Raw genomic sequence first — 27,632 nt, forward strand, 5'->3', positions numbered from 1 at the left:
GGTTGTCCCTCAGCAAGTTTGGGACCGGGGGGATGTCTGTAGAGTGTAAGGAGGGGAGTGGGCAACACTGGGTAAGACAAGACCCATCTGAAAGCATGCCACAGGCTGGCTAGAAGGGTGAGGACTCTAGTTTGGGCTCTGTTTTCAACTAAGCCTCAGTAGGAATAAAAAGAAAAAAGAAGAGGTGTCAAAGTCCATAAAAGAAAGGCTGGCACCAGAACCTGGAGCCAGATGGGGGTAGGGAGGAATCCAGAGGATGGAAACAGGGGTGGCCAGTATGTGGTGGGGAAACTGGGTACGTGGGTGCCACTGGGGAGAAATACCTATGATCTGCTGCATACCTTTTGGACCTTTCGAATCTGAACCATGTGTGTTTTAGACATTATGGGGGATTCCTCTCAGGGAATGGCAGAAGAGGCAAAGCTGTCTGAGACCAGGACTGGATTCAGACTTAAATGTATTGTAGTGTCCAGCGTTTGTCCGGACCCAAAAATGATGTCTAGTGGGAAACTGGAAGTGGGCAGTGTAGAGGAGGTAGCAGAAAGCATGGGGTCCCAGGACACCACAAGGGAAGAGCAGTGGGAGATAAGACCACAAGATGCCCTCCCTTTCCTGGAGAAGAGCGACTGTCAATAGAGGAGAAGGGTCACTACCACCACTAGATGCCTGTGCACTGTTGGCAGGAATGTACATTGGTGCAGGCATGATGCAAAACAGCATAGGAGCAAGCCCCTGGGGGGCTCAGTCGGTGAAGTGTCTGCCTTGGGCTCAGGTCATGATTTCAGGGTCCTGGGATCCAGAGGTGTTGAGGGGGGGTGTCACTTCTCAGCGGGGAGCCTGCTTCTCCTTCTCCCTCTGCCTCTCCCCACCCTCATGCTCTCTCTAATAAATAAAATCTTTAAAAAAAAAAAAGAAAAAGAAAAACAGTATGCGGGATCCTCAAAGAATTCAAAATAGAGCTACTATATGACCTAGAAATCCCGCTTCTGGGTACTGATTTGAAGGAAATGAAACCACTAATTCAAAAATATATCTGCACTCCATGCTCACTACAGCATCATTTACAACTGCCAAGATATGGAGACAGCCTAAGTGGCCACTGATGAATGAATGGAGAAAGAAAATGTGGTGTACATATACAATGGAATACTACTACCATAAGGAAGAATGAAATCTTGTGTTAGCATAGATGGACCCTGAGGGCAGTATGGCTAAATGAAATAAGACAGAAAATGATAAATAATGCATGATCTCATATGTGGAATCCAAAAATAAAATAAAACAAGTTCACAGATACAGAGAACAGACTGGTGGTCGCCAGAGGCAGGAGGTGTGGTAGGCAAAATGACTGAAGGACCTCGAAAGGTACAAACTTCCAGTCACAAAATAATTAAGTCCCGGAGATGGAATATACAACATGGTGACCCTAGTTAACAAAACTGCACCACACACTTGAAAATTGCTAAGAGCAGATAGTAAAAGTTCTCATCACGAGAAAAAAACCTGTAACTATGAATTGATAGATGTTCACCGGACTTACTGTGATGATCATTTTGCAATATATATAAATACTGAATCATTATTTTGTATACCTAAAACTAAATTTGTATGTCAAATGCATCTCAACAAAATAAATAAAAATTAAAGAAAGGCACCAGTAGATGAGGAGGGTCAGCCACGCTGTTAGATGCTACAAGGAGGTCAAGTTAGACATCAGTGGGTGGCTCCTGTGACCTTTCTGGAACTGTGATCAGAGGATGAGGTGGCAGAAGGAGGATGGGGGGTGCTGAAGCATGAGTGGGGGCTGTGGATTCAGTGGGTACGGAACTCCTCCATGTTCTTCAGAGCAAGAGGCATGGGGTAGGACACAGCCTGAACATTTAGTCTTGGAGAGGGAACACCTGAACACACTGGAGAAAAACTCACAGATGCCTGACAAAAGGAAGAGATTTCTCTGATACGAGGACCAAGAAGTGGGCCAGGTTGTGGTAAAGGCTGAAGGGATTTCTAGTCCTGGTTGAGTTGAGTGGTTCTCAAGCTTAAGACAGCATCAAAATCACTTGGGGTTTCTTTTTACACACATGGAGTCGGCGTTCCATGTATTCCATGGGTTCTGATTATGTTGACTGGGGCTGGGCCTGGAAATATGCATTAGCCACCCTTAGGAGGTTCAGATGGACACAGTTGAGAGACGATGCCGGACTGGGGGGAAACCTGGCTCCTAGGCCAAAGTTAAGAAACCCTGTTTGTTACCACCACAGTGAGTGCCACAATCTATTGACTGGAATTAAGAAAACCTGGCTGAAGACAGAGACAGGCCATTATTATAGATGCATCTTATTTAAAGTTAAAAGCAAACTCAGTGTTTCTAATTATAGAACATAACAAATTTATGGCTTGATCTCTGGTGTCATTCATAAGGACTGTTATTTTCTCTTCATTTTCCTGATCTGTAATTATTTTATGTTTTTAGTATTTATCTGTAAGCTCCATGAGGGACAACTTCGGCCTTTGTTCACTGCTGTACCCCCTTCCTAGCACAGCTCCTATCAGGAACCAAATGCACAAAGGTGATGGCATTCTTTTGTTTCAATGCGCTCCACTGTGCAACAGAAGTGGATGGTAATTCATGCCCAGCTGGAGCCATTTTGGGCTTGAGATGACCCAAATGTCTTCCAGTGAACCCAAAACAGACATTCTTCGGGATGTTCTGCTGGGCAAGCAAGAATGCTGCAAACCAAGCCCATATGCTGTGCAGACACCAAGAGTCCAACAGGAACTTGATTCTTGCAAAGTCTTCTGTGCCAAAGTAATAAGAGACGGAAGCTGTCTTGGACAGAGTCAGTAGGGAGGGTGAAGCAAAGACACTGATCACCACCACGGACCAAGGAATTTGGTCAAGGACATTGATCCCTGGGCTTTTGAAAAACCTACTGTAATCAGAAAAACAGCTCGCTCACCCTGCCTACTAAAGGGGGATATCTGCTAAAACAGGAATAGAGCAAACACAAAATTCTGGACTCCCCCAACAGACTCCAAGCAACTTGAAGTTAGTTGGTGCTGCAGGAATCACCAGAGTGAAAGGGGCTCTGGTCTGAATTACCAGGATTAAGTCAGTGGTGCTCTCCCTGCCAGCCTTGCCTGACCTACAGGATGATGAAGAACATGCGTTTTGGGAGCGGGCAGACTGAATCCCACTTTTGCCACTTATTAGCTTACAATCATGGGCAAGTTTTCAACTCCCTCAGCATCACCTTCCCTGTCAGCAGGATGGAGACAGTACCGCTCTTACCTCATTGGGCTGCTCTGAGAATTAAATTGGATAATACATTCAAAGCCCACAGCCTAGATCTTGGCACAGTCTACGGTCATAATAAATGTTAGCTATTATTAGTTCTTACCCACAGGCTATAATCTATATGGTGACGATGTCTACGCTCCCCACTCTCTTGGAGTCTCAAGGACACAGATGTGTGCATGAAATCCAGACGGAGTTCTGCTGAGGTCAGACAGAAGAGGCGCTAACGGCCCAACCCTCAGGCCTGCCTCTCCGTAGGAGCTTAGACCAATTTGTTCAAAAGCATTACTGCTGCAATGGGAATTTAAAGATTTTCACATTAAAGTAAAGATAAGCCTAAGGCTCTCTGATCCTTAACGCGCCAGGACAGAAATCACAAGACAGGTACGGCAAGGTGACTGACATCCCCCAAAGATCTACTTTTCCCCTCCCTCGACTATTTCCAAAATCATCTCAATTTTTCTATGTACAGCCATATAAATCTTTAGTTTGAAAACCTTCTAGGTGGTACTTTCACGTAATCCCACTGAAACCCTGCAAGTGTTTATAAAGGGTTACCTACAGTTGCGGTTCTCCGATCTGACTTTACCCTGGAAATCCTGTGCCCAGGCCATACCCCGGTCCAATTAAACCAGAATGTCTGGGAGTGGGCCAGACCTGGGTATTTTTAGCACTCCCCTCTTGCGAGATCAATGTGCAACTGAACCTGAGGGTCCCTGACTGATCCTTTCATTCCTCAGCTCCAAACACAACCTCCTATCCTCTGCTGTGGAAAGGAGATGAAGCGTTAATATTCCTCCATGGTAGAGCAATGAACGCTAGGGCTCTGGGAAGGCAAGTGACTTATTGCTCTGAAGAGGGCTGGAAACAGAATCTAAAACTCCCAGCTGGAGAGCATTCATTTCCCAATTTAGTGCACTCCTACTGCATGCCAGCCACTGGGCTAACCTGATAACCAAGAATGGAGAACATGGAGGTAGTCATGCTGTTCGACCACAGTGTAAGATGCCATGGGGCCCAGGCAAGGTGCATGGAGAAGGCCTTTCTAAGCTTTATCTGTGAACCAAACCTTGATGTAAAGAAGATGTCAAGCAACGGTGGGGCCTGGCGAAGGAAGTGTGAAGGTCCAATTTGGACGATACAAGTTTTGGGATGATACTAAGAAGGTCATAAGCAATGAAGACCACTTCAACTGGCTACATCTACCTGTGCTCAGAAGGTTCTTCAAATCCGGTCAGTTTTTGCCTGTGACCACTAACAAAATATCTTAAGTCATTCTTGCTGCAAGCATTTGGCCAGTGGTCCCAAGACTTGAAAGGGCAGCAGAGTCAGATTTTAGATTCAATAGGTGGGACATGAGAATCTGTGTTTCTAACCAGTTCCTAGAAGAAGCTGATGTGCCAGTCTAAGACCACATTTTGAGAACTTAGGCCGGGCGACCAGGAAGAAACCTGAAGAAATACCTAGGGTCTCCTCTGGCAGCTGATAAATGTTTAAATTAGCGATGGAAATAAGGCACTCAGGCTGGTTTTGAAACTCCTTGAGCTGTTTAGATACCTTTCAGTAGTCCTGTCTAGCAAAAATCATTGTTCACTGGAAAGATGTTTACCTCTTAAGTATGCTCAGTTTTCCCAGAGAAGAAAAAAGTGGTTTATGTCCAAGAAATCTGGTACTTAAAATATATGAATTGAGCAGTAATTCTATAATGATAAAGCTATAAAATGTACTGAGGAGGCCTTAATTGCTGCATTTAGAGAACTATCCGGAGAGTGGAACGTGAATATAATGAGACACTTCTAATTTGGTTTTGGCCAACTCTATGAGGTATGTTCTAACTTATTTTGCCAGTGAAGATATTGAGGCTCAGGAGGGTTTAAGTAACTTAACCAAGGTCACAGAACTAGCCAGTGACAAGTTGGGATGTAAAATCCAAATTGTGGTCAAGAGAACCAGCAATGGACAATGGCTCCCTAGAGGGTTTGTGAGGATTCAGTGAAAAGAGGGACTTTTCACACACACACCTCCCCTGCACTCCATAGGGCTCAAGTCAGACTGGGGGCAGGGGGCCCTGAAGGTTCCCAGGCATGAAGGAGCCCAGGGACCCTTATTCTGCAGAACAGCTCAGGATGGATGCCCTGGCTCAGCACCATTGAGAAACAGAGACAACTGTTTCCTCTGATCCTCTCCTGTGTATGGATATATAGAGTCTATATACATTCTGGTGTAAAGAGAAGTCCCTCTGGCTTCTGGAATCCTCTCAAGCTTCTGGCTTCCCTGTGCTTTATTTCACAACAGAGGAGAAAACTCTACCAGATTTTGCCACCACTGGGCTTCAGGTTAGCAAAAGAACTAGAACAATGGCATGCTCATAGCCATCACAGAGACATAGGTCAACAGTGCTTGTTCCTGAAACCACTTCCTTCGGCTCTCTTAGCGTTACCTCACCTGCTTTCTTTGGTTTCCCTGTTTGTAAAACAGGAATAATCTGGTACTCTCCCAGGTTTATTGTGAGGATTCGATGAATTGACTGCCAGTGGTTTTGCAAAGTACAGGGCAAAGACCAGTAGCAACACGTGGGGACGTGTTAGAAGTGCACATTTCTGGGCCCCAAAGCAGGCCAACTGACTCAAACTGGGCGTGGAGGTGGGAGTTGGGGAGTGGGAGTCAGATTTATCAAGCCCTCCAGGTGGTTCCCGTGCTTCCCCAAGCTCGACAACATCTGATCTAAAATGGAAGTTCCATGAGGACAGGATTTTGTTGGTCCCATCGGTCCTGAGTATTCAGTGCTGGAGTAATGCCTGGCATATTACTGATACCCTAACCTTTTACAGGCACTCAGTAAATATTTTTGAAGGATGAAATGAGTCCAGATGAAACAGGGGAAAGAAATCAAGGTCCAGAGAGCCTGGCATTTCCAACTATATTTGTACAGCTTGATGACTCTCTCACTAATTTGTAGTAAATATTATGAGTTGCAGACTGACGGTGGTGTCTCACCCTTGCATGCCCAGCTCTTAGCGCAGTGCCCAGCTCATCATACAACAGGCTCTTGGCAACACTGTACTGAAGGCACTAATGTCTCCCAGTTCCAAACTGAAGTTCACACCACAACTGCCAAACAGGTGTAGCAGACAGGTCTGTCCCTCCATTTTCCTGAGATGGGGAAAAGCATTCCAGAGAACACCAAGCCCCCAGCTGTAATGCAACTTATCTGTTTAAGTGTTTGCCCTTCTTCCTCACCCAAGGGTACACCCTGCTGCAGCAGGGACTTTGCTCCTCAGCACTGGCAACAGAGCCCGAGGCCCAGGAGGCACCCAATAAATACCTGCTGAATGAATGGCCAACCCCTAGCTGGGTGGGACGTGATAAATACCAATGCCCTTCTGCACCACCACCACCACCACCACCATGCTAAAATCAGCAGGTTCTCAGACAGCTCTTGAACGGTCCTAGGGGTGGAACGGTAGGAGGGATTTCTGGAGTGAGGAGACATGGAATCAAGCGGTTACAAATGAATTCCAGATACCTCCATCAGCCTTTTTAGTTCTGCCATGACAACTGCAATTCATTACCTCCGCTTCACACACAGCCCTGGTGCCAGCTCACTGGCAAGAGTCACTTCACTCCAGAAATTCCAAAGAAGGGCTTGTCTCCGATAAGACCAGGGAAAAGAATTTATTGACTTATTTATATAATGAGTGATGCCAAGGTGGTTTGCAAGCTCTGATGTCAACATGGCTCAGAGGAGCCCTGGCTTACCAGAAGACACTTGAGTGGGCAAGGAGGGGACAAGCCTTCCAGTTCCTCTACCAATACACAGGAGGGCAAACGAGCCTAACTAGGAACAGCTCCCAGGGGAAAGCATGATGTGCACTAGGCACTGGGCTAATAAGACTTGCCGTGTCCAGTGTCATTTCATCCTCACCGGTAGAGAGGTCCTACCCTGAGAAGAAGAAATTTATTCAAGGTCATTTACTACGTGTAATGACAGAACCAGAACTTAAGTTGGCACCCTGTGAAGATCTTTACGAAGACCTTATCTACTGCAGGGAACAGTGTGGTATTGTCGGACCAATGTTTGCTTGGAAGCACACAATCATTTTTCTCCACAGTGAACAATATGCTGCTAGGTGTGTTTCCGCTGATTCCTCTGTAGTTAAAAAGTTCCTTTTCCCTCTACTGCCCTCTCTTCCCCTCCTCCTTCCGAAGTTACTGACGGTGCAGTGGTACACAGTAAGGCTTTGAAATTAGATGGGCCTCGGGGCGCCAGGGTGGCTCTGTGGTTGAGTGTCTGCCTTTGGCTCAGGTCATGATCCTGGGGTTCTGGGATGAAGTGCTGCATCAGGCTCCCCGTAGGGAGCCTGCTTCTCCCTCGGCCTGTGTCTCTGCCTCTGTGTGTCTCTCTTGAATAAATAAATAAAATCTTAAAAAAAAAAAATTAGATGGACCTTGATTCAGATTCCAACTCTCTTTTGACCTGTCTGACCTTGCTTAGTCTGTTTCCCCATTTGCAAAATGCCAGAAAACCACCATGAGCAACAGCGCTTGGCACATGACATATACTGGATAAAGATGATGAAATATAACTATGATTATCCTCATTCTCGCCAACATTAAAACCAGTTATTATTCTCTTCGTTAGCAATACAAAGACAAGCCGTGCATTTGGAGGCAATTCCTGGATTACAAAGTAAAGTGCACATAGAGCCCTAACTATCTAAGAAAAGCCACAACAGATGCGAGATCGGAAGGCTGTCCCAAGGTCACCTCATCCTAGCAGCCACCTGATGCCTGTATCTTGATATTTTATCCTTCAAGTCAGGTACCAGTCAGGGGATCCTAAGGGCTGCCCCAGTGACCAATCAAACGAGCAACCGCCACGGGGCGGAGAGAAAGCCGGCGTGGGGACAGCTGGGCTGCCACGGAACCAGGCCCAGCAACAGCAGGCAGCCGGCTGGGGAAAGTCAGCAGCTGCCGTTGGCCTGGTGTCCTGGCTGCCAGGGAGTGATGAATGGAGCAGGGAAAGAAAAAAGGCAACAAAGGTGTCCCTAATCTTGATGCAGCTTCATTTTTTTTTCTTTTCTGGCTGACCATTGAGCGAGAACTTAAGCCTGGGTCCTTTTTCTTTGGCAGACATTTGAAACTGAAAGATCCCATTTCTTCCCAACAGTGAGATGTCACGGGTAGAAGCATTGAGGAGGAGGCAATTGCGGGGGGGTGGGAGGGTGGGGGGGATGTAACCCACCACACTTGTCCATATTTCCCCTCCTCCCCACTCTCTGCTCTACCCCCCTCCTTGTCCAGCATCTTTATAGAATGGCCTATGTTCTCCCAACACACCAACAGTGAAGGCCTGTCTCCGCTTCAATCTCCCCCCATTATTTTGGCAAGAGGTTTTCTGCTCAGGAGCTGGAGGCTTAATGGCCTGCTGGTGAAGGTTGAATAACAAAACACCACTGTATCCAGTTTCCAAGTTTTCTCTTCTTTTATCTCACTCTGAAACAGGGATTCAAGGCAGTCGAGAAGCTTGTCAGCAGCAAGCAGAGCCTCTCGTTCTGCCTGAGGGTGAGCGGCCGGCTGGCCCTCTCCGTGCTGGAGACGCATGGTGTGTGAATTTCTCACACACACTTAGCCCAGATCCAGCCTTCAGCCCTGTCGAAGTGGAAGCCCTACGAGATGTCACCCAAGCCATTTCTCCAGGAGAAGTGGGTTTCTCTTATCCAGGGCCCCTCGCTGAGCTGGGGGCTGCAGATGCTCATTGCCTGGAGGCAGACATAGCCAGCGACAGCTCCTGACAGCGTGGACAGCCAAGTGTCCCTCGGTTGGCAATCCCCACAAATGCCACCAAAACCAGACCAAGGCTTCTTCTATTCAGGAAGCTCTGTGGTAACATGCCGGCCACCTTCCAGCTCCCACTTATTTGAGCCTTGTCTCTCCTTATGTGCACCTGAGCTTGGTGTTCCAACCCTCCCAGTAACTAAGGCAACCTGATTCTCCTCTCTTCAAAAGAGCAGTGTTTCACAGCTACCTGGGATCCCGAGGGATTGAAGAATCAGGTCAATTTGGCTAGGCAAAAAGCCGGAGGGGTGATGACAGAAGAGTAGCTAGCTGCCTTGGCTACTAATTCCCTGGCCACTGGGAACATTTACCCAAGTGACTTGGAAATGACTTTGAGCTCTCGACACACACTATATCCTTTAGAATTTCTTTGCCTCTGCTTCTGTTCTCTCTTTCCCAGAGCTCTGGTTAGCTGGTTGCTCCTAGAAGGTGGGGTTTTTGCCCAACAGTCTCGTAATCCACTCTGGGGATCTCTCAGGCTCCTGTGATCAAGCCTCCTCTGCAACAGATCTCCCTAAAATCCATAGCACGTTTGCTTCAGCTCAAGAATAAATGGCAACTGTCAAGTCCACCTTATTGACAGGGCACTCTGGAACAGCTACAGCTAATATGAGTGTGGACTCAAGGGTCCTCACTACCTGGACTCCAACCTGGCGTGCATCACCTACTGGTGACCTTGAGCAACTTACTTTACCTTTCTAAGTATGTTTCCTCATCTGAAAATGAAAATAATAACAGTACTTACTTCATAAGGTTGGCAAGAGAATGAAATGAGATTGTAATAGAAAAGGCTCAGCCTGGCACATAGCATTAGAGTAAATTCAGTATCACCATATTCCTAGGACACAACACGCAAACCATTGGGACAGTATGAAAGAAACCTGCTGGTCTACACAGGCAGACAGGATTATGGAAAATAACTCAGCCACAAGCATAAAATGTTGCCAAATTATTATAATGGGTGAGGAGAACCTGGATCTGAGTTTTAGGGAAAAGTTTACATAAGAGAAAGAGGGAAGAAGAAACCTTTCCTAGAGATTCAAGGTATGACCTTGGGCAAGTCACTGGTCTCTGAGCCTTAGTTTCATCAGCAAAATGATAGGGATGCAGTTACACGACCAGAAGGGTCCATCCCAGCTGAGAACTGCTACAGAGCCAGGCAGAGACTCAGTCTCCATTTGATTTAACTGTTCCACAGGCACTTTCTAGTAAAAGCTAAAAGATCTGGCATTCCCAAGTGTCTCCTAGATATCAGGTTCTGTGCTAACTGCTCTACCTGACTTAGCTCATTTAACATCCATAGCTGCCCTTGAGAACTATTATGTACCTCCCTATTACAGAAAAGACAAAAACCAAGGCTTGCAACTTGCCAAGGTCACTCAGTAAGCAAGCAGCAGATCCAAGATGCCAGGATTCAAAGGCTCACCCTCTTTCCATTGTCCACACTTGCTCTCTGGTTAACTGTGGCCTGGCCACACCAGGATGGTTACAGGTAAATAAAATCATGCCTGTCCCCACTCCAGTTCCCAAGGCCAAATTCCTTAGGCAGGCAATGGAGCACAGGCAGTTGAGCAGTGCCAGGCAGTGTGGTCAGATGTGTGGGTTCTGGCGTCAGTGCACTTAGCATTCACATCTGGATTCCACAAAAGTTGGCTTTCACCAAACGCAGTCCCCCTGAGCTTCAGATTCCTTATAGAAAATTGTACCTATTCCCAGGGTTGCTGGAGGGATTAGGGGAATCACCCACATAAAGCTCTCAGCAGACCGCCTGTATGCAGTAAATGCTCGGGCATTATTTCCTACCTCACTGAACAGGAGAGCATATAGGCAGTGATGAGCAGTTTCTAAATTAATCTACGGCAGGAGTATGAAGTGGGGTCCAACAGCCCCCTGGAATTGTGTGCCAAAAACTGTATCTGCACTTTTCTTAAGGAAGCATCTATAACCTTTGTCAGATTCTCATTAAGATCTGTAGCCAAAAGGAGGTTAAGATCTTTTGACTGTAGGGGGCACCTGGGTGGCTCAGTGGTTGAGCGTCTGTCTTTGGCTCAGGTCATGATCCCAGGGTCCTGGGATCGACTCCTGCATCAGGCTCCCTGCATCTCCCTCTGCGTGTCTCTGCATCTCTCTCTGTGTCTCTCATGAATAGATAAGTAGAATCTTAAAAAAAAAAAAAGATCTTTGACTGTAGACCCAACTTCCTACATTATAGCTATTTCTGAAATAACAGGATTAGCAAATGTTCCTCAAATCATGAGAGAAGTCGCTGAGTCCTCTCAAAGTGGCCTCTTAGCCACCGGGCCTCCAGTACTTATCACAGAGCCCCCAGAAACTGTGCCCACAGAGTTCCCAGGTGGTTCCTGGAAGAAGGTCTGAACATACACCACAGAATGAGCAGGAATTAGGCTTCAGGAACCTTCTCTGGCAGGGCCAATTCAAACAATCCATTCTTCCTTGGAGAACAATCAGCATATTTGTTTTTGCATACCACTAAGTTAAATACACAAGGAATGCTGACCCTTTGCTGGGAGTTCCCAGAAGCACCCAGACTTACTCTGCTAAAGAAACACTGCTCCTAGGGGCTGCAGAGGCCAGAGCACCTGAGTCCCCACAGACCCGGCCCCTTCCCAGGCCAGCCATGCCTCAGGAGGCTGCGGTGTTGTTGGAGCCTTTGGCCCAGTAGGCAGGGCCCAAGCTGCCCACTGGACCCTCTCTGGTTGTTGGGACAACCGTTCTCAGGAATTTCGGCCTCCCAGTCTTGCCCTGGGTGAGAAGGGAAGAGAGTTGGCAAGGCTGGCTGCCTGGCTGCTCTTCCAACCCGCTGGTGAAAGGGGAAGCGGAAAACTGGATTCCCTACCCCCAGCAGCCTCCATGCCGGACAGCACACAAAACAGCTCAGCCCCAGAGGGAGGAATGTGCCAAGACATTCTTCAGGGTTGGTAACCCGAGACGCTATTTTGTTCTTCGTGGCTAAGAAATCACTTTTCTGACTGAGGGACCGTTTGACTTACTTCTTTTAAATTCAAGGGAATGGGTGGGCATCGCCTTGATTCAGGTAAGAAAAAAGCCAAGACAAATGTAAACACACACGCACACCCTTAAAGAGTAGAAATTCTTTTTTTTTTTTTTTAATGTCATCTTTTGTTTCACAGCATTAATGAAATGGGTTGCAGAGATGTAACTACCTTGGCAGAATTTATCTCCCCCACAACACCACCCCAAAGTTGTCTGGCTCTTTTTCGCTTTAATTTTTTTTCTTCTTCCTTGCTACAGTCCCCTCTCTCCTTCTGCCATGGAGTCAGGAGGGGTAAGACAAGGCCAAGGAGTCTGAAATCACATCTGAGACCTGGCAGGGTTCTGCGAACATCTTCTCACCAATGGAGAACTCATTTGTAGAGAGGTCAAGCAATTTATCCAAGACCATCTTCATATCCATGAAGATATTCAAATAAGTCACACCTCTGGACCTCAAATTTTCTCTTATGTTTGAAAATAAGAGCTGGGCTCTGATCATCTATGTCCCTTCCAACTTTCAGGAGAGAAATTCCAGAGAGCCATGGGTGGATGCCCTCTGCTTAGCTTTCTCCCCAAATTTTCAGTTGGCCTACCATAACAGTGACCCCAGGGTTGCACTTGGAACACCTCAGCATCCCAAACTCCGGGGTCCCCCACCAACCCAGTATGGGAGGGATGACCAGAAGGTACAAAGATGAATTAAAACCAATTATTTGCAAGGTGAAGAAAGTGAGAGGCTCAGTTAAATGCCACTATGTTCTTAATTCCTCTCCAATACTTGTCAATCTGCCTAAAAAACAAAGGCTGGGCATACCTGTTGCTGGGTATGGGCAAGCTACCATACAGAGCTAAAATATAATGGCACTGGGTTGTTGGTTTTTTTTCCCTCCACTGTTTTTTTTTTTTTTTTGAAGATCCTTTCTATTTATGACAACAGATAATACTAGTTTCCCATTTGTGAAAGTGGTTAAAAATTTTTCATACTGAGGGGCACCTGGGTGGTTCAGTCGGTTAAGCATCTGCCTTTGGCTCAGGTTATGATCCCAGGGTCCGGGGATTGAGCCGCATGGTGTGCTCCCTGCTCAAAGGGAGCCTGCTTCTCTCTCTCCCCCTGCCCCTCTCCCCACTCATTCTCTCCCTTTCTCTTTCTCAAATAAATAAAATCTTTAAAAAAATTTTCACGTTTAGTTGATTTAAAGTCAAATATTAAGTAAGCAATGGTACAAGTCAATATAGCAGAAAATCATTATGGTGGTTCATATGGTACTAAAATTTGAAAAATAATACTCTAGCCAAGTCAATTTTCCACTTGTCCTTTTCCAGGGGTAGAAAATTACCTGTTGTTTGAGAAGCTTTCTAGAGCTGTATTCCTCTCAGAGCCCCAGAGAAGTCCCTAGATTCACAACCGAGGGTGAGTTAGCAACGCTGGGTGTGGGGCTGTCCTAGTCCTCTGACATGCAACTGCTGACAGCACACTGGCCTCAGTAAGTTGCAAGGACCAAAACCAGGCAGGAAACAGAAGACTGAACTTATGTCTCTTCTGGAAGAGAACAAGGGGCTGCCCAGTTCTCCAACACATAACAGCTGTGATTTTTTTTAACCACTTTCACTTTCCCTGGGACAGATGACCCTGAGTGGGGCAGGGAAGAGAAGTGAGTCAGGACAAATCTGGAGGTTAGAACTTCAGAGATGGTAAAGAATCTGGCATATGGTGAGTGGTGGAAAGATGAAGATATTCAAGTAAGTCACACCTCTGGACCTCAAATTTTCTCTTATGTTTGAAAATAAGAGCTGGGCTCTGATCATCTATGTCCCTTCCAACTTTCAGAGTTCTACGATTACTTCTCTTCCAAACAAACCATTAATCTGACCAACGGGGAACCTGAGGCTCAGAGGTTAAAGCAGCTTGCTCATGGGATGCTTTCTCTAGCATTAAAAATTTATCTTCCAATGCCACCAGACTGACTCAGTTGGTAGAGCACCCGAATCTTGATCTCAGAGTGGTTGAGTTCAAGCCCCACAATGGGCAGAGAACTTTTCCTTTTTAAATTTCTCTTCTAAATTATATCAAAGAGGCATCCAGCGTGGTACTGAGAATAAAGCAAGCACCCAAGAAATGTTAAATGAGTGAACTTAGAGCGCTCACAGAAATTACGGGGCATCTCAATTCAAATTTTCTTTCTGCCTTTTTTTTAAAACCCACACCTTGCTACACACCCCATCTTGGACTTCTGGGACCTGCATCCCAACCCTACAGGTCGAAAGATCCAAAAAATTCACCTCTATTGCGTTACAGGCACCTGACACTCAAGGTCGCACAGACCAGGTGAACATTCCACATTCCTAAGACACTGACCACAGACCAAGCCAACAAGGACAACAAAGCAATCTCAGAGGGTGGTCCTCTTCCTCCCCTTCTTCCCCCCACCCCTACATGGGGAGGGTGTGTGCAAAGAAATGACAAGCAATCAAAACCGGGAGAAAGTCTGGAAGCTCTGAGCAGTCACCTCAGACTCCACCTGCCACAGAAAAAATAAAATAGAATCCGTGCTACAGTCGCTTGGGGCCCACCAAGGTCAGGACGCGCTGGTGCAGGACTGAGGAGTCTCGGTCCCCAGAGGAAGAAAGGGTGGAGAACGAGGTGATGGGCAGGGCTTTGTGGGAGGCCTCTCACCTCCATCTATATCCTAACAGCTTCCAAGTTGCTCTAAGATTCCTGGAGAACCAGTCTTCCGATCAGCCCTCCCCCGCCCCTTCCTTTCCTTCCCACTCCCGGCCTCCAGGCCCCCTGGCTGCTCCCGTGCTCTTCCCCGAGCCTCCCAGGCACCTGTCAAAGACCACACTCCAGGCTGCCTTCCCCTCCGCCTAGTGTCCTTCCAGCAGTTTCCCACTGAATCCTGGGTCCCTACTACCCCCTCCAAACCAGATGCTTCCCCATCTCCCCCCCCCCCACACACACACACTGGGGAAAGCCTCCCCGGGAAGCCCCAGAAACGCTCCGCTAGGCTGCTGCCCCAGCCCCCGCCCGACCTCGTCCTAAAGGGGGCGGGGGAGGCGGGGCTAGAGCTTAAGGTCAAAACTCTGGGCAGGTGCCGGCTGGGGCCTAAGTCCTCCATCGGGGACGGCGGCGGGGGCCGCCCGGGCCCCTGGCCGCGCCCCCCTCCAGCAGCCCACCCCGGCGGGAGCAGCGCTCCAGACGGCGGGCGATGGGGATGGGGACGGGGATGGGGACGGGGATGGGGACGGGGACGGGGGCGGGGGGGGGGCGGGGGCGGGGGCGGCGGGGGGGCGGCCAACTGAAGAAAGCGCAAGCGGCTCGCAGAGTTCCCCGGCGGCCCCTGCCCGGTCTCCGCGGATGGCCCCTGGGGCAAGAGGGGGCCCGGGCGGAGCGCGCGGTGTGGGGCTCCCCGGGGCCCTACCTGTCCCGCGGGTCGATCCAGCTGGTGGTGCGGCTCGTGTGGTCTATGTAGTAGACCTTGCCGTCGAAGTCGCGCGCCTCCTCCCAGCCCTCCGGCAGGGGCAGCTCCGGCCGGGGCATCTTCCCGAGCGCGGCCCGCGCTCCCCCATGCAGCTCCCGGCCGCCGCGGGGGCCCCGGCTCAGCGGCTCCGGCCGGCCGTGCCCAGCCCGGGCGGCCGCCGAGGCACCATGATGGGGGGGGAGGCTGGCGCCCGCGGACTGGGGGCCCTAGTGGGGGCCGGCCCGGGCGGCGCCGCGGTCCATGCGGCCCTGCGGCTCCGGCCCGCCGCTCCCGGGCTCCCGCGCTCCCGCGCTCCAGCCGCCGGCCTCTCACGCTGCCATGTGCGCCCGCCGCGGCGCGGTGCGGGCCCGGGGACGCGCCCGGCCGGCGGGGCAGAGCGAGCCGAGCGCCGCCGCCTGCTCCCCGCCGCCTGCTCCCCGCCGCCTGCTCCCCGCCGCCTGCTCCCCGCCGCCGCCGCCGCCCCCTGGCCGGGCGCCCGAGCCCTCTCCGCCGCTCTGCGCCGCGCCGCTCTGCGCCCGCTCGGCGACTCCGGCCTCCGCCAGGTGCGGCTCGGGCCGTGCAGGTAACCGCGCTGCCCCGGAAACGGGAGGCGGAGCGCCGGGCGCCTGGGCTCCCGGGTCCCCTCCCCGCGCCCGGCGCTGCGAGGGCGGATCCTAGGACCCGAGACGCGCCCCCTCGTGGGACTGTCCGGACCGCCCGCAGCCCCGGTAGCCGGGAGGGGGCACCGCCCCTTACCTGGGCCCCGGACGCGCGCGGGGTCCCGGGTGGCCCGAGCAAGACCCGCTCGCCGCTGCTTCCCCGCGCTCCCGGCTCTCCACCTCGCGCCTAGGCTCTTGGTGCAGGTGGCCCCAAACCCTAAAACTCCCCGCTTCTCTTTTATGTAGAATCAGGAGCCAGACAAGAAGTGGTTAAATGGAAACATTCTTGCGATTCAGGGAACAGAAGTTTTCCTGGATCTCTGATCCCTTCCCCCAACACACGCACCATCTGTCTCCCTCTCCTTCCATTCTTCTCCCGGTGTGGTTTCACTGTCTCCTCTACCCTCGTAGTTGCTAATGTAGCTGGCTGTCCTCTGGGTCCCTAAAACTTGGAGTATATGCTATGAATCCCCTCCCCCCGGGGCGGCATCCAAGGGGTGCCCGGGGAAGCCTTTTGTAAAGTAACAGTAACAGGGTCTTGTGAACTGAATGGAGTCCTTAGCCCGTCCCAGGCGGGAGGCTAGCAGCGTCATGTGTGCTTCCGTCCTATGATACTTGGAGGTAGGTACGTTATGGATTTGAGGGAAGAAGAAAGCAAAGCAAAATTCCATTTTGAAAACTATTAGAAGAAATTTTAAAATCAGTATTTCTTGAGAAATTAAAGATATGTAATTAAGTATAAAAAGATGAGACCCCAGAGTTAAGGATCTACGGGCTCGTCTGTTTCCTGAATGTTAGTGTTTAACCATTTTTGCCCTGGATATGTGGCAGGAAGCTGGCTTGGAGGAATGGAATGAAGCCCAGTGCAGTGTATCCCCTTGTCCGAGCCCCCACCGTCTCCCAGACAAGCCAGCATCCCGTGCTGTATGGGCCAGACAGAGTGTGCTGAGCAGGGGAAGGAATCCCATGTTTGCAGTCTCATCTTCTCTTAATAGATAAGACCCACCATGGCAGTTCCTTACCTCCAAATGCTGTCTGCCAAGTCAGTTACTTCCCTGAGGCCAGACCTAGGGCTCAGTGTTTGGCCCTTCCTACCCCCTACTTCATTCCATAGATGCCATGCACTGAAATCCAGAATCATGGGCCTCAGACTGGCCTGTAACACCCAAAGTAGAAGTTCCCCATCCTTTTAAGCGAGGTCCCCGCAGTCCTCTTCACCTCCTCTCCTTTGCCCAAGCTTTCACAATATAAAAACCTATTATTTATTAGAGCAATAGCTCAAAAGCGAAGCCAACATGGTGCTGAGTGCTTCACACACATGGTCTCATATAATCTCACAGCAACCCTCCGGAGTACGGCACACTTATACCCATTTTACTGATGAGAAAACTGATGTTCTAAGATGCTATATTATTGGCCAGGGATATAGAACTAATAAGTAGGCTCAGGTCTGTTTGACTCCAGCACTTAACGTATACATTTTTTTTTTAAAATTATGCTTCCATTCGTGGACCTACCCATGGTCTGGACCTGGAATATTATGGATGCCGATGAAGGCCTGTCTCTGTTGATGCTTGCTTCCTAAGTATTCTGCTCTGGATCAGTCTGGGGGCAAACATACCCTATTTTCTCCCCATGTGACCATGAGTACCTTACTTGACCAAAGTCTCAAGTCTTAGGTCTGAAAAACATAGATTTCCATAGGGCTTGTTTTAATGGCTAAAGGAGGTAAGAAATGTAGAGGGCTTGGTACCCAGTGGTAAGCCATCATCTCGGGCGCCTCATTGTGGTACATTTGGAGCGCCATGCCTGGCAGCAAGCATGCCCCTATGAAATAGGAACCAATGAAGTATTTTCTGTTTCTTTTTTTTTTAATGTGTTTTTTTTTTTTTTTTTTTTTGTATTTTCTGTTTCAAACAGAAAACCTGTGTCCATTCCCTTCCTGAAAACTGTGCATGGTCGCTTGTGACAATCTTCCCAACTGCAGATTTCCTTTTTGTCTTCTTTTGCAACCCAGCCTTCTCACTGGTTGGTATCACTTGTGAAGGGACACACGTGGTAGGCTGCCAAATCCAGCTTGCTCTGCAGCCCAGGTACCCCAGCCATAGCATTTTCCAAATGCCTTGTTCCTTTGGACCTTTAGATGTGAGCAGGGGAGGACGAAAGAGAGACCAGAACAGGAATCAACTCCTTAAAGCCTTGGTCTGCTTTTCAGTCCTTTCTACCCTCCATCACCCCACCGCTGCCCCCCCCCCCCCAACAACAAAAGAATCCTAGGTTATCTCCCAGAAGCTGCAAGCCGGGTGAGGTAATAAAACAGATGACTGCCTGCCCCATGTGATGGCGGGTGAATCATCCCCAGGCATTCTCTGAGGCTGAGGACAAACGTGAAAGGGATTAAAGGTAAAACCAGCTCAGCCACGTGATAGGGCAAACTGGACGTTATTCTACAGGTGACTGAACTGCAGGAATGTGAGCCTAAGCAGCCCAGCGTCTCCTGGCCTTCCTCCTGGGGCCGTGTCTGGCTGCCCGTGAGCTGTGTCCAAGGCATGGCCGGTACCAGAGCTGAGCTGAGCAGATGTGACCACAGGACAAGCCTTTCTTCATTCCCTTTCGCATCCAGGTGGCCCATAGGAGGGAGACACCTGAGCCTGGGACAGGTTGTCTTGTTTTTAAAAAAGACGCCCACTTAAGTCCTTTCCCCTACTGCATGAACAAAAAAGAAAGGCCAGTTTCTACACATGTGTTTCAGAGAATTTTAGAGTGGTAGGGTAACATTTTATGAAGATGGTAAGGAGAGAAATTAAGCTTAAAAAAAAAAAAAAAAGAACAGACATGTCAGCAGTTTCTTGTTCCCTTCGACATTCTTCAAGAAAATGGAGGCTGTGAAGACCTCTGCTGAGATTTTTCTTCTGACTCCATGCCCATACCTCCCTACCCCATGCAGTCCCTCCCACGCAGCCCAGAGAAGGCATACAGCTCCATTTCTATGATTGAGCCCAGAATGTCCTTTTTCTATAGCTATGAATTATTTGAGGTTCATAATTGGGCCCATGGACTGTTCTTTTCAATGATGGGAAAACATGTCCTAAGCCAGACAAAATTAGGATGGAAGAAACACTGGCATTATGAGAGCCAAGGCAGAAGAGATGGCTTTTTAATGTATTTCTGGGTCCTCAGTCCTTAATACAGTGCCTGAAAATAAATCGAGATAAGTCTAGCACAGCCTACTCACTTTCCACGTAGATGGAATGTCTATGACTAGTGACTCATTGTCCTGGTTCTTACTAGTCCCATTTTACAGATGTGTAAACTGAGACTCCAAGAAGCAAAGTGACTTTCTTATACTGACATAGTAAACAACAGAGCCAAGATTCCAACTCAGCTCATTCCAGTAAGTAGGTCTTGGCTTCTGAATTCACAGCTCTATGGGCTCTAGGGTGTCAATAAGGGAAGAACTTTAAGACACAGAAGAGCATCCAGGAGATTATCTTGAACTCCTGCTTTCAATTTGGACTGCTTATCTCCTTGGAGTGGTTAGAGGTGGGAGGGGGCGTGTGAGGTCATAGCTGAGTTTACAATGAGAGGGCAGGGTCGAGGTGGGAGTTCTGAGTTCTAAGCAGAAGAGAGACCAACCTGATTCTTGACCTCTGCTGGTGCTGTCAATGAGATCCACCTGGGGGGTTAGGCATCAGGGGGTTTAATAGGCTAAGTTTTCTCTGGAAGGAGGAACATTTTTCTCCCTATGATGCTTGCCTCCTGCCTCCCCCTTTCCTTCCCTTGTTTGTTCATTTACTAACTGAACTGGTCCTTTCTTTTCTTTCTTTCTTTCTTTCTTTCTTTCTTTCTTTCTTTCTTTCTTTCTTTCTTTCTTTCTTTCTTTCTTTCTTTCTTTCTAGATAAAGTGAGCACAGTGGGGGGTGAGGGGCAGGGAGAAAGGAAGAAGCAGGCTCTCTGCTAAACCAGGCTCTATCCCAGGACTCTGGGATCATGACCTGAGCCAAAGGCAGATGCTTAATGGACTGAGCCACCCAGGTGCCCTGAACTGGATTTCTTCTGGACAAGAAGCTACCCCAGGGCTGGCAGGAGAGGTTTTGACGCTCTCATCTAAGAATCTTCTGGGTCCTGGGGGCTGGGAACTGTTGAGTCTTTCATCTAAGAATCTTCTGGGTCCTGGGGGCTGGGAACTGTTGAGTCTTTCACCCTAGGATGAGGAAATGAATTATGCACTGAAGGAGGAGGTGGAGATGAAATCTTAGTTTCAAGGGTGGGGGTGTGGAGAGGAGAAAGAAAGTGTGAGCAGAGGGAGGGAGTTCCTGCAGAGCAGTGCTTTCCTCTACCCCCACCCCAGCAGTAGAAGAGGAGCCCTGGTGGGAAATAGGGGTGGGGGTGCGAGTGCAGTACCCAGCAGGCTGGCTGAAAGAAGCCTCTCTCGGGTATTTATAGAGCTTGCATCGCCATGGTACCCAGGCTCTGAAATTAAACTCCAGCCCAACTGCTTAGAGACGGGTGGAATGAAAGGCTCTTTACCTGTCCATTGCTCATGGTTTGATGCCCCATTCTCCGAATTTTAGATTTAGTCTGAGTGAATTTTGTAAAATACTAGCAAGAAGGGTGTAGGGTTAGGGCTTAAACCCAGAAAAGGTGCCTCAGCAGGGGGGCTAGGTGGAGTAGTGGAAAATACATAGGTGGGGTGGTGGTGGTGGTGGTGGTGGTGGTGCATGGAACCTTGCATGAAACTTGGCTCTGCATCTTGGCCAGTATGTGACTTTCAGCATGAGACTGTGCCTTCTTGAGCCGCAGTTTTCCTGTTGGTAAAATGAGAGCAACTATACCCACCTCACTGTCAACATGTGACAACTAAATGAGTTGTTGTAGATAGAGTGCAGACTCAGCCCCTGAAACACGGGGGTTCCTTTAAAGGTGGGTCTCTGTGTGCCAGGCAATTGGTGAAGCACTCAGGACAGTCTCATGGAACTTAAGTTTAGTAGGGGAGATATACACTCTACAAATCAACAAATGAAATAATTACATGTTGTGGTCAGTAACAAGACAGGAACAAATGGTGTGATGATAAAATTTCATAGGGCAGGGATTGGCAGAAAATCTACTTGAGGCAGGGTCAGAGGAGAAAGCCTTTCTGAGGAAGGGACATTTATACAGAGGGCTGAGGTAGCCAAATGGAAAGAGGCAAGGAATGTGCATTCCAGGCTATGGGAGCTGCAGGGAGAAAGACCTGGAAGATTTGGTATGTTCAACACACCAAAACAGCCCTGTTTCTATTCCATTGAAAACCATAGGAGGGGCAGCCCAGGTGGCTCAGCAGTTTAGCGCCTGCCTTTGTGATCCTGGAGACCTGGGATTGAGTCCCACATCAGGCTCCCTGCATGGAGCCTGCTTCTCCCTCTGCCTGTGTCTCTGCCCCCCTCTCTCTCTCTGTCTCTCACGAATAAATAAATAAAATCTTAAAAAAAAAAAAAGAAAGAAAAGAAAACCACAGGAGGTTGTTTCCAAGAGGTGAATCCAAGCTAGGAGGTGGTTATTCTAAAATCCTGCAAGGTTCTCTGGCTCCATGGCTTCCTGCACTGCCATCGACACCTGACCCAGGCTGAACAGAGACCTTTTTCCCCAAGTAAAAGTTGGATACTTTGTTTATCCGGTCTTTAGTTTTCAAAGCTTCATTGTGTGTCTTGGCATGGATTTCTTTGGGTTTATCTTATTTGGGGTTCACTAAGCTTCTTGAATTTGCAGTTTGATGATTCCTGTCAAAGTCTGGAACTTTCCAGCCATTATTTCTGATTCCTTTTACAGTCCCACCTTTTCTCCTCTCTTTCTGGGACTCCCACATTTCATTATAGTTCCTCAGGTCCCCGCGGCTCTGTTCTCTCCTCCCACCTCCCCAGTCTATTTTCTCTCTGTTTTTCAGATTAGGTCATGTCTCTTGTTCTCTTTTCCACATCACTGATTCTTCCTTCTGGTCTTGAACCTAGCCTCTGAGCTTTTCATCTTCATTGTTATATTTTTCAGTTCAAACCTTTCCATTTGGTTCTCCTTTATGTCCTTTATTTCTTTGCTGAGGCTTTTTTTTTTTTTCATTTTATGTCAGCTGTATTTATCACCAGTCATTGAAGCATTTTAATCATGACTACTTTAATATTTTTGCCGGAAATTTTAACATATATATCATTTAAGTGTGGGCATCTATTGACTGTCTTTTTTTTTCTTCAGCTTGAAATCTCCCTGGTTCTTTGTATGATGAGTGATACTTATTTACTTATGTGTTGATTTTTAAGTAGGCTCCCTGCCCAACGTGGGGCTTGAACTCATGAGATTTGAGAGTACATGCTCTATCAACTGAACCAGTCAGGCACCTCGATGAGTGACTTTGGTTTTTTTTACTGAAATCTAGGCATTTTTATATTACGCTCTGAGATCCTGGATCTTCTGTAAATTGGTTTTAGCTGGCTTTCTCTGATATGGTTCCAGCAGGGGTGGGGGATGATTACAGGAGTGGAAGATACGGCACCCTGTTCCTGCCTGGTCCAAATTCCCACTTGGTCTTGTTGCCACCTGGGGGGTACCCTTTGGCCTTCTCTGACACAATCCAAGGAGGGTGTCAGGGCTCCTCATGAAGGCCTCTTCAAGGTAGCAGTTTAGGGTCCCTACTTGGCCTTTGCTAGTATGACTGAAAGTGGGGTCACAGTTTTGTTCTGTGGTATTTAGCTTAGAGTGAGATGGCTATTGTCTAAAAGATTTCTGTGTGCTAATCTGCCCCTTTTCTGGTCCTCTGGCTGACTTTTGTTGAACATTTTTTCTCTGGACCCATTGACATTTCTGGGTTTTTGGTTTCTCTAGCACTCAGTCTGGGATATGTGAGGCACAAAGAAAATCCAGGGAGCTCATGTCATTCCTCAGGTCCTGAGGTCCTTAACCATCTGCCTCTTTTTTTGCACTTCGGGTTTTCTTACATTTGTTTTGTGTATAATGTCCAAAGATCTTGGTTTTACTTAGTGGAAGGAATAGGGAAAAGTATGGCTATTCCATCTTTCTGGAACCAGAAGTTCATTACTTATTCTGAGCCAAGAAAACTCTGTGTGTCTAAGCTGAATTCACCTGTTTTTCTCAAATTGGTTTCTCCTTCCCCCTCCTTCTCCCCTTCTCCTCCCCCTCCCTTCCTCCCTCTGCCTCTTCCTTCCTCCTCTTTCCCCCTCCTCCCCTTCCCCCTTCCCCTTCTTTTACCTCCCTCTTCCCCTCCTTATCCTCCCTCTCCCTCTTCCCCCTCTTCCACATCTGTATCTCCAATCATGTTCCCAACAGTCATGTAAGTAGAAAACTGAGGATTTCATGCTTATGGCCTCCCATACTCTCTTCCTCTTCTTCTTCTCCTTCTTCTTCTTCTCCTTCTTCTTCTTCTTCTTCTTCTTCTTCTTCTTCTTCTTCTTCTTCTTCTTCTTCTTCCTATTTTTTTTTTAAAGATCTTTATATATTTATTCATGAGAGACACACACACAGAGGCAGAGACACAGGCAGAGGTAGAAGCAGGCTCCATGCAGGGAGCCTGATGTGGAACTAGAGGATCATGCCCTGAGCCTAAGGCAGACGCTCAACCACTGAGCCATCCAGGTGTCCCTCTCTTCCTTCTTTTTGACCTAAGCCCTAGCTCAGGCCCTTTTGTCTGATTCTTGTTATTTGAATGGTGTCTTAATTGATCTCCTGACTTGGATTCTCACCAATCTTTGCCCCTCCAGAATACCTCTTAATCTTTCCAAAGTAAATGTCTACAGGTGCATTCTTCAGAGTTAAACTGAAATATAGGCAAATACATTTGGAAAATGTTGGCTTTAATAAAGAGATTTCTTTACTGTAGGACTTCTCAGCTTTCACTATACCTAGATTCAGAGTGAGTAGCCAAGAAAACAGTATAAAATACAGAGTTGCCCAAACTTATTTGACTAAAACATCCTTTTTTCTTTCTGAGGCATCTCTGGAATACAGTGATTTACAACAGAGGTTTGCAAATGTTTTATATAAAGAACCAGATAATAAATATTTTTGGCTCTGCAAGCCATATGGTCTCTGTTGAAACTACTCACCTCTTCTGTTGTAGCAGAAAGTAGCCATAGATAATATGTAAATAAGTGGCTGTGTGCCAATAAAACTTTATTTACAAAACAGACCTCTGGTCCACAGGCTTTAGTTTACCCCCTGTACTGAAACATTATTTTAATTACAAAGACCTGGGTGTCATCCTAGACTTCTCCCTTTTCTTTACTCCCTATGTACATTCTATCTTTAAGAGCCTTGGATTAGGGATGCCTGGGTGGCTCAGTGGTTGAGCATCTGCCTTCTGCTCAGGTCATGATCCCGGGGCCCTGGGATTGAGTCCTGCATCAATCTCCCCATGGGGGAGCCTGCTTCTCCCTCTGCCGTGTGTTAGTCTCTCTCTCTGTGTGTGTCTCTTATGAATAAATAAATAAAATCTTTTTTAAAAATCAGGAGAAAATAATAATGTCTTAAAAAAAAATAAGATCCTATCTCTGAAGTATGTATCTGTTGCTGTCCTTCCACCTGCACTTGTGTGTTTTTTTTTTTTTTTAAGTGGGCTCTACACTGGGCATGGAGCCTAATGTGGGGGTCAAACTCAGGACGCTGAGATGAAGACCTGAACTGTGATCAAGACTTGAGCTGAGATCAAGAGTTGGATGCTTAATCACCTGAGCCATCCAGGCGCCCCTCCACTTGTGCTACTTTAGATTCAGGCTGCCGTTGCCAGCCCCTTATACAGCCTCTGAACTGGCCTTCCTCTGCCCACTTATCCCATCATTCTAGAGTGTGCCAGGACACCTTATGTTAACACCTCAATGGCCCTTCACTGGCCTTAAGATAAAGTCCCAGCAACTTAGGACATGTTGTAAGGTCCAATCTGGCCTGGCCCTGGTGCACTCTTCCAAGTCCTGATTCCATGCCTCCTGTTCTCACACTCTAACTGAGCTTGCGTATGTGGCTTGCACACACTTGCTCTCCAGGCTATTTCTCTTGTTCAGAATACTATTCCTTTGTCTTTAGCTGGCAAATTCACCTTCAACTGGCAGCTTAGATGTGCCTTCTCTTCTCACTGTCCAACACGGGGTTGTGTGTCCCTCCATTTACTTTATTCTTTAGTGATTTACCCCTCCCCCTTCTCCCAGTTGGACCATAAACACCGTGAGGACAGGGCTTTTCTTATTTTTCTCCACATTGCCAGTGCCTAAAACAGGTCTGGCACAGATTGACATGGGCATGTGCTAGAGGACATACCTGATCAGGACATAATACTTCTGCCACCACCTTTTAACCATTTTTCCTCCTTGTAGGGAGCAGATGGCATTAATCTGTTGGAAAAATTAGGAGCCCATATGCCCCTCTAAGAAGTAATTTGCCCATCTGTGGTGAGGAATGAGAATGCAGCATCCAAGGGTCCTTATGGAAGGATTTTTCTTTTTAGTTTGAGTCTGAAGATTCTTTCTCAAAAGTCTTTGAGAGCTCTCTAACTTTCTTTATAGAATTTTCTATCAAAACATGAGGAAGAAGCCAAATGCAATGATGCACGAATGTATCTTGGAGTACTTAAAAAAAAAGCTACAAAGGACATCCTTGGGACAACTGGGTAAATGTGAACACGGACTGTATTTTAGACAATATTATGTCAGGGTTAAGGATCTCATGAGTGGTTATGGTACTGTAGTTATGTAGGAGGATAACCCTTGTTCTCAGGAGGCAGATATGGGAGCATTTAGAGTGAAGTGTCATGTCTAAAACTTACTTTCAAATGATCTGGCAACCATTTGAGCATATCAGATGAAAGGGAGAAAGGGAAGGAGAAAGAACACAAATATGGCAAAAAATGTTAATCAGTAAATAATAATATCGAAGGTACTGAATTTTATATTTTCTTCAACTCTCCTCTCAGCGTAGTATCTGGCATGGAATACACCTCACTAAATGTTGGCTGAACTGCAACAACTACTACTAGGTTACCTAAAAGTGTGCCCTGAGTTGCTTAAGATGATCTATTTTCTTCCTACCTATGAACTTCTGATATTGGACTTTGAGCAGCTATGTAACCGAAAGCCAGCCGACAGTCATCTCTCTCTTGGTGAGCCAAGGGGTCTGAACTCCAAATGTTTTTCATAGAACTTAACTTTTTTTTTAACTTAATATTTTTATAGTAAGTCTTTATAAAGGACAACAAAAAAACAAAGACAGGGAAGCAACTTGCCCATTGTATTCCAAATTAGGGAAAAGAAATTTGGGTTTGGATATGACCATGAGTCATGATTTCTGATCCAGAATGAGGATGGAGACAGTCTCTGGCTCATCTTCTCAGCCAGCTCCTTGGAGGTCTCTTTAGGAGCTCAGCTGCCGGTGGTATGCAGCCTCTCTGATTTCTACCCCATGATCCAGCTCAGGGACTGAAATTGCCTGGAAGGTTGAAGACTTGCACCTGCGTGGAATTAGCAGGGCTCGGTGGGCAAGTGGAACATCTTCTCTGGCCTCAGTCTCTTGGAGTCTAGTGTTCCATTTCATGGTGATCAAACATAAGGTCCAACCCAGAAAAGGAAACCCATATGTTTGGCAGCCCTTGAGGCAATGGGACAGGCCTTCAGAGATTGGCTTGCCCTCTGACATGGCCATGGGCCAGAGGATGGGATGAGAACAGGCGGATGATGCTTAGCCTGTCAGGTGGCTCATCTCTGTAACAGGGGCTTCTCTGGCCAACAACAGTGAGGGAGGAATAATGATGATTGTGGCTGCTGACTGAGCACTTACCCTGTTCCAGGCACTGAGTTGTCACTTCCCATATCCAGTACTCATTCTAGCCTCAAAATTTAAGCCAGGATTCAGACCGAAGCCTGCCTGATATGAAAATGCAGGCTGTAGCATAGATGGTACAACGGAAGCAACGCCCACCTCAGGAGTGGAGAACAGTCCAGTGGCACATGGGATCTTGGTAAAGTTCTAGATGAATCTAAATGGTGAATGGTATGACTGGTACACTATGAGGGCACAAGGAGTAGGTAAGAACCTGTCCCTTGCGCAGGTTCTCATGCTTAGCTCCAACACCTCAGAAGAGAAACCTATTTCCCATCAGCAAGTTAATAAGTAACATGGTTGCCCCCGAGAGGGCCAGGGGTCACCAGTGTGCTATCAGCAAGTGCCTAGCTTGGGCAGGGGGATTACTGAGGGAAGTGGGAGACCGATTCTGTCTCCACTTGGAACCACCGGCATTGACGGGGCCCACGGCCTGGAGTGTGCTCAGCAGAGCCCTCCTGTCAGCAGGGAGGCCAGGAACTCCCTTTTCCCAGGTGGTGGGGAAGCTCTCCA

The 27,632-nt window shown here is 47.9% G+C and overlaps 1 protein-coding gene across 5 annotated transcripts in view; it reads right to left on the minus strand.

The window, feature by feature from the left end:
• Positions 1–15,837, minus strand: part of WWC1 (WW and C2 domain containing 1) — a 151,185-nt gene extending 135,348 nt beyond the window's left edge. For 2 of the 5 annotated variants that reach the window (XM_077895595.1, XM_077895593.1), the window contains exon 1: positions 15,571–15,837. In XM_077895595.1, the coding sequence (XP_077751721.1) occupies positions 15,571–15,689 (119 nt within the window). In that variant the 5' untranslated portion in view covers positions 15,690–15,837. The remainder of the gene's footprint in view (positions 1–15,570) is intronic. The other 3 variants (XM_077895596.1, XM_077895594.1, XM_077895597.1) reach the window with 2 other exon arrangements.
• Between the last annotated feature and the right edge of the window lie 11,795 nt (positions 15,838–27,632).

The sequence above is a fragment of the Canis aureus genome, chromosome 4, assembly GCF_053574225.1.
Source record: "Canis aureus isolate CA01 chromosome 4, VMU_Caureus_v.1.0, whole genome shotgun sequence".
In the NCBI taxonomy this organism is placed as follows: domain Eukaryota; kingdom Metazoa; phylum Chordata; class Mammalia; order Carnivora; family Canidae; genus Canis; species Canis aureus.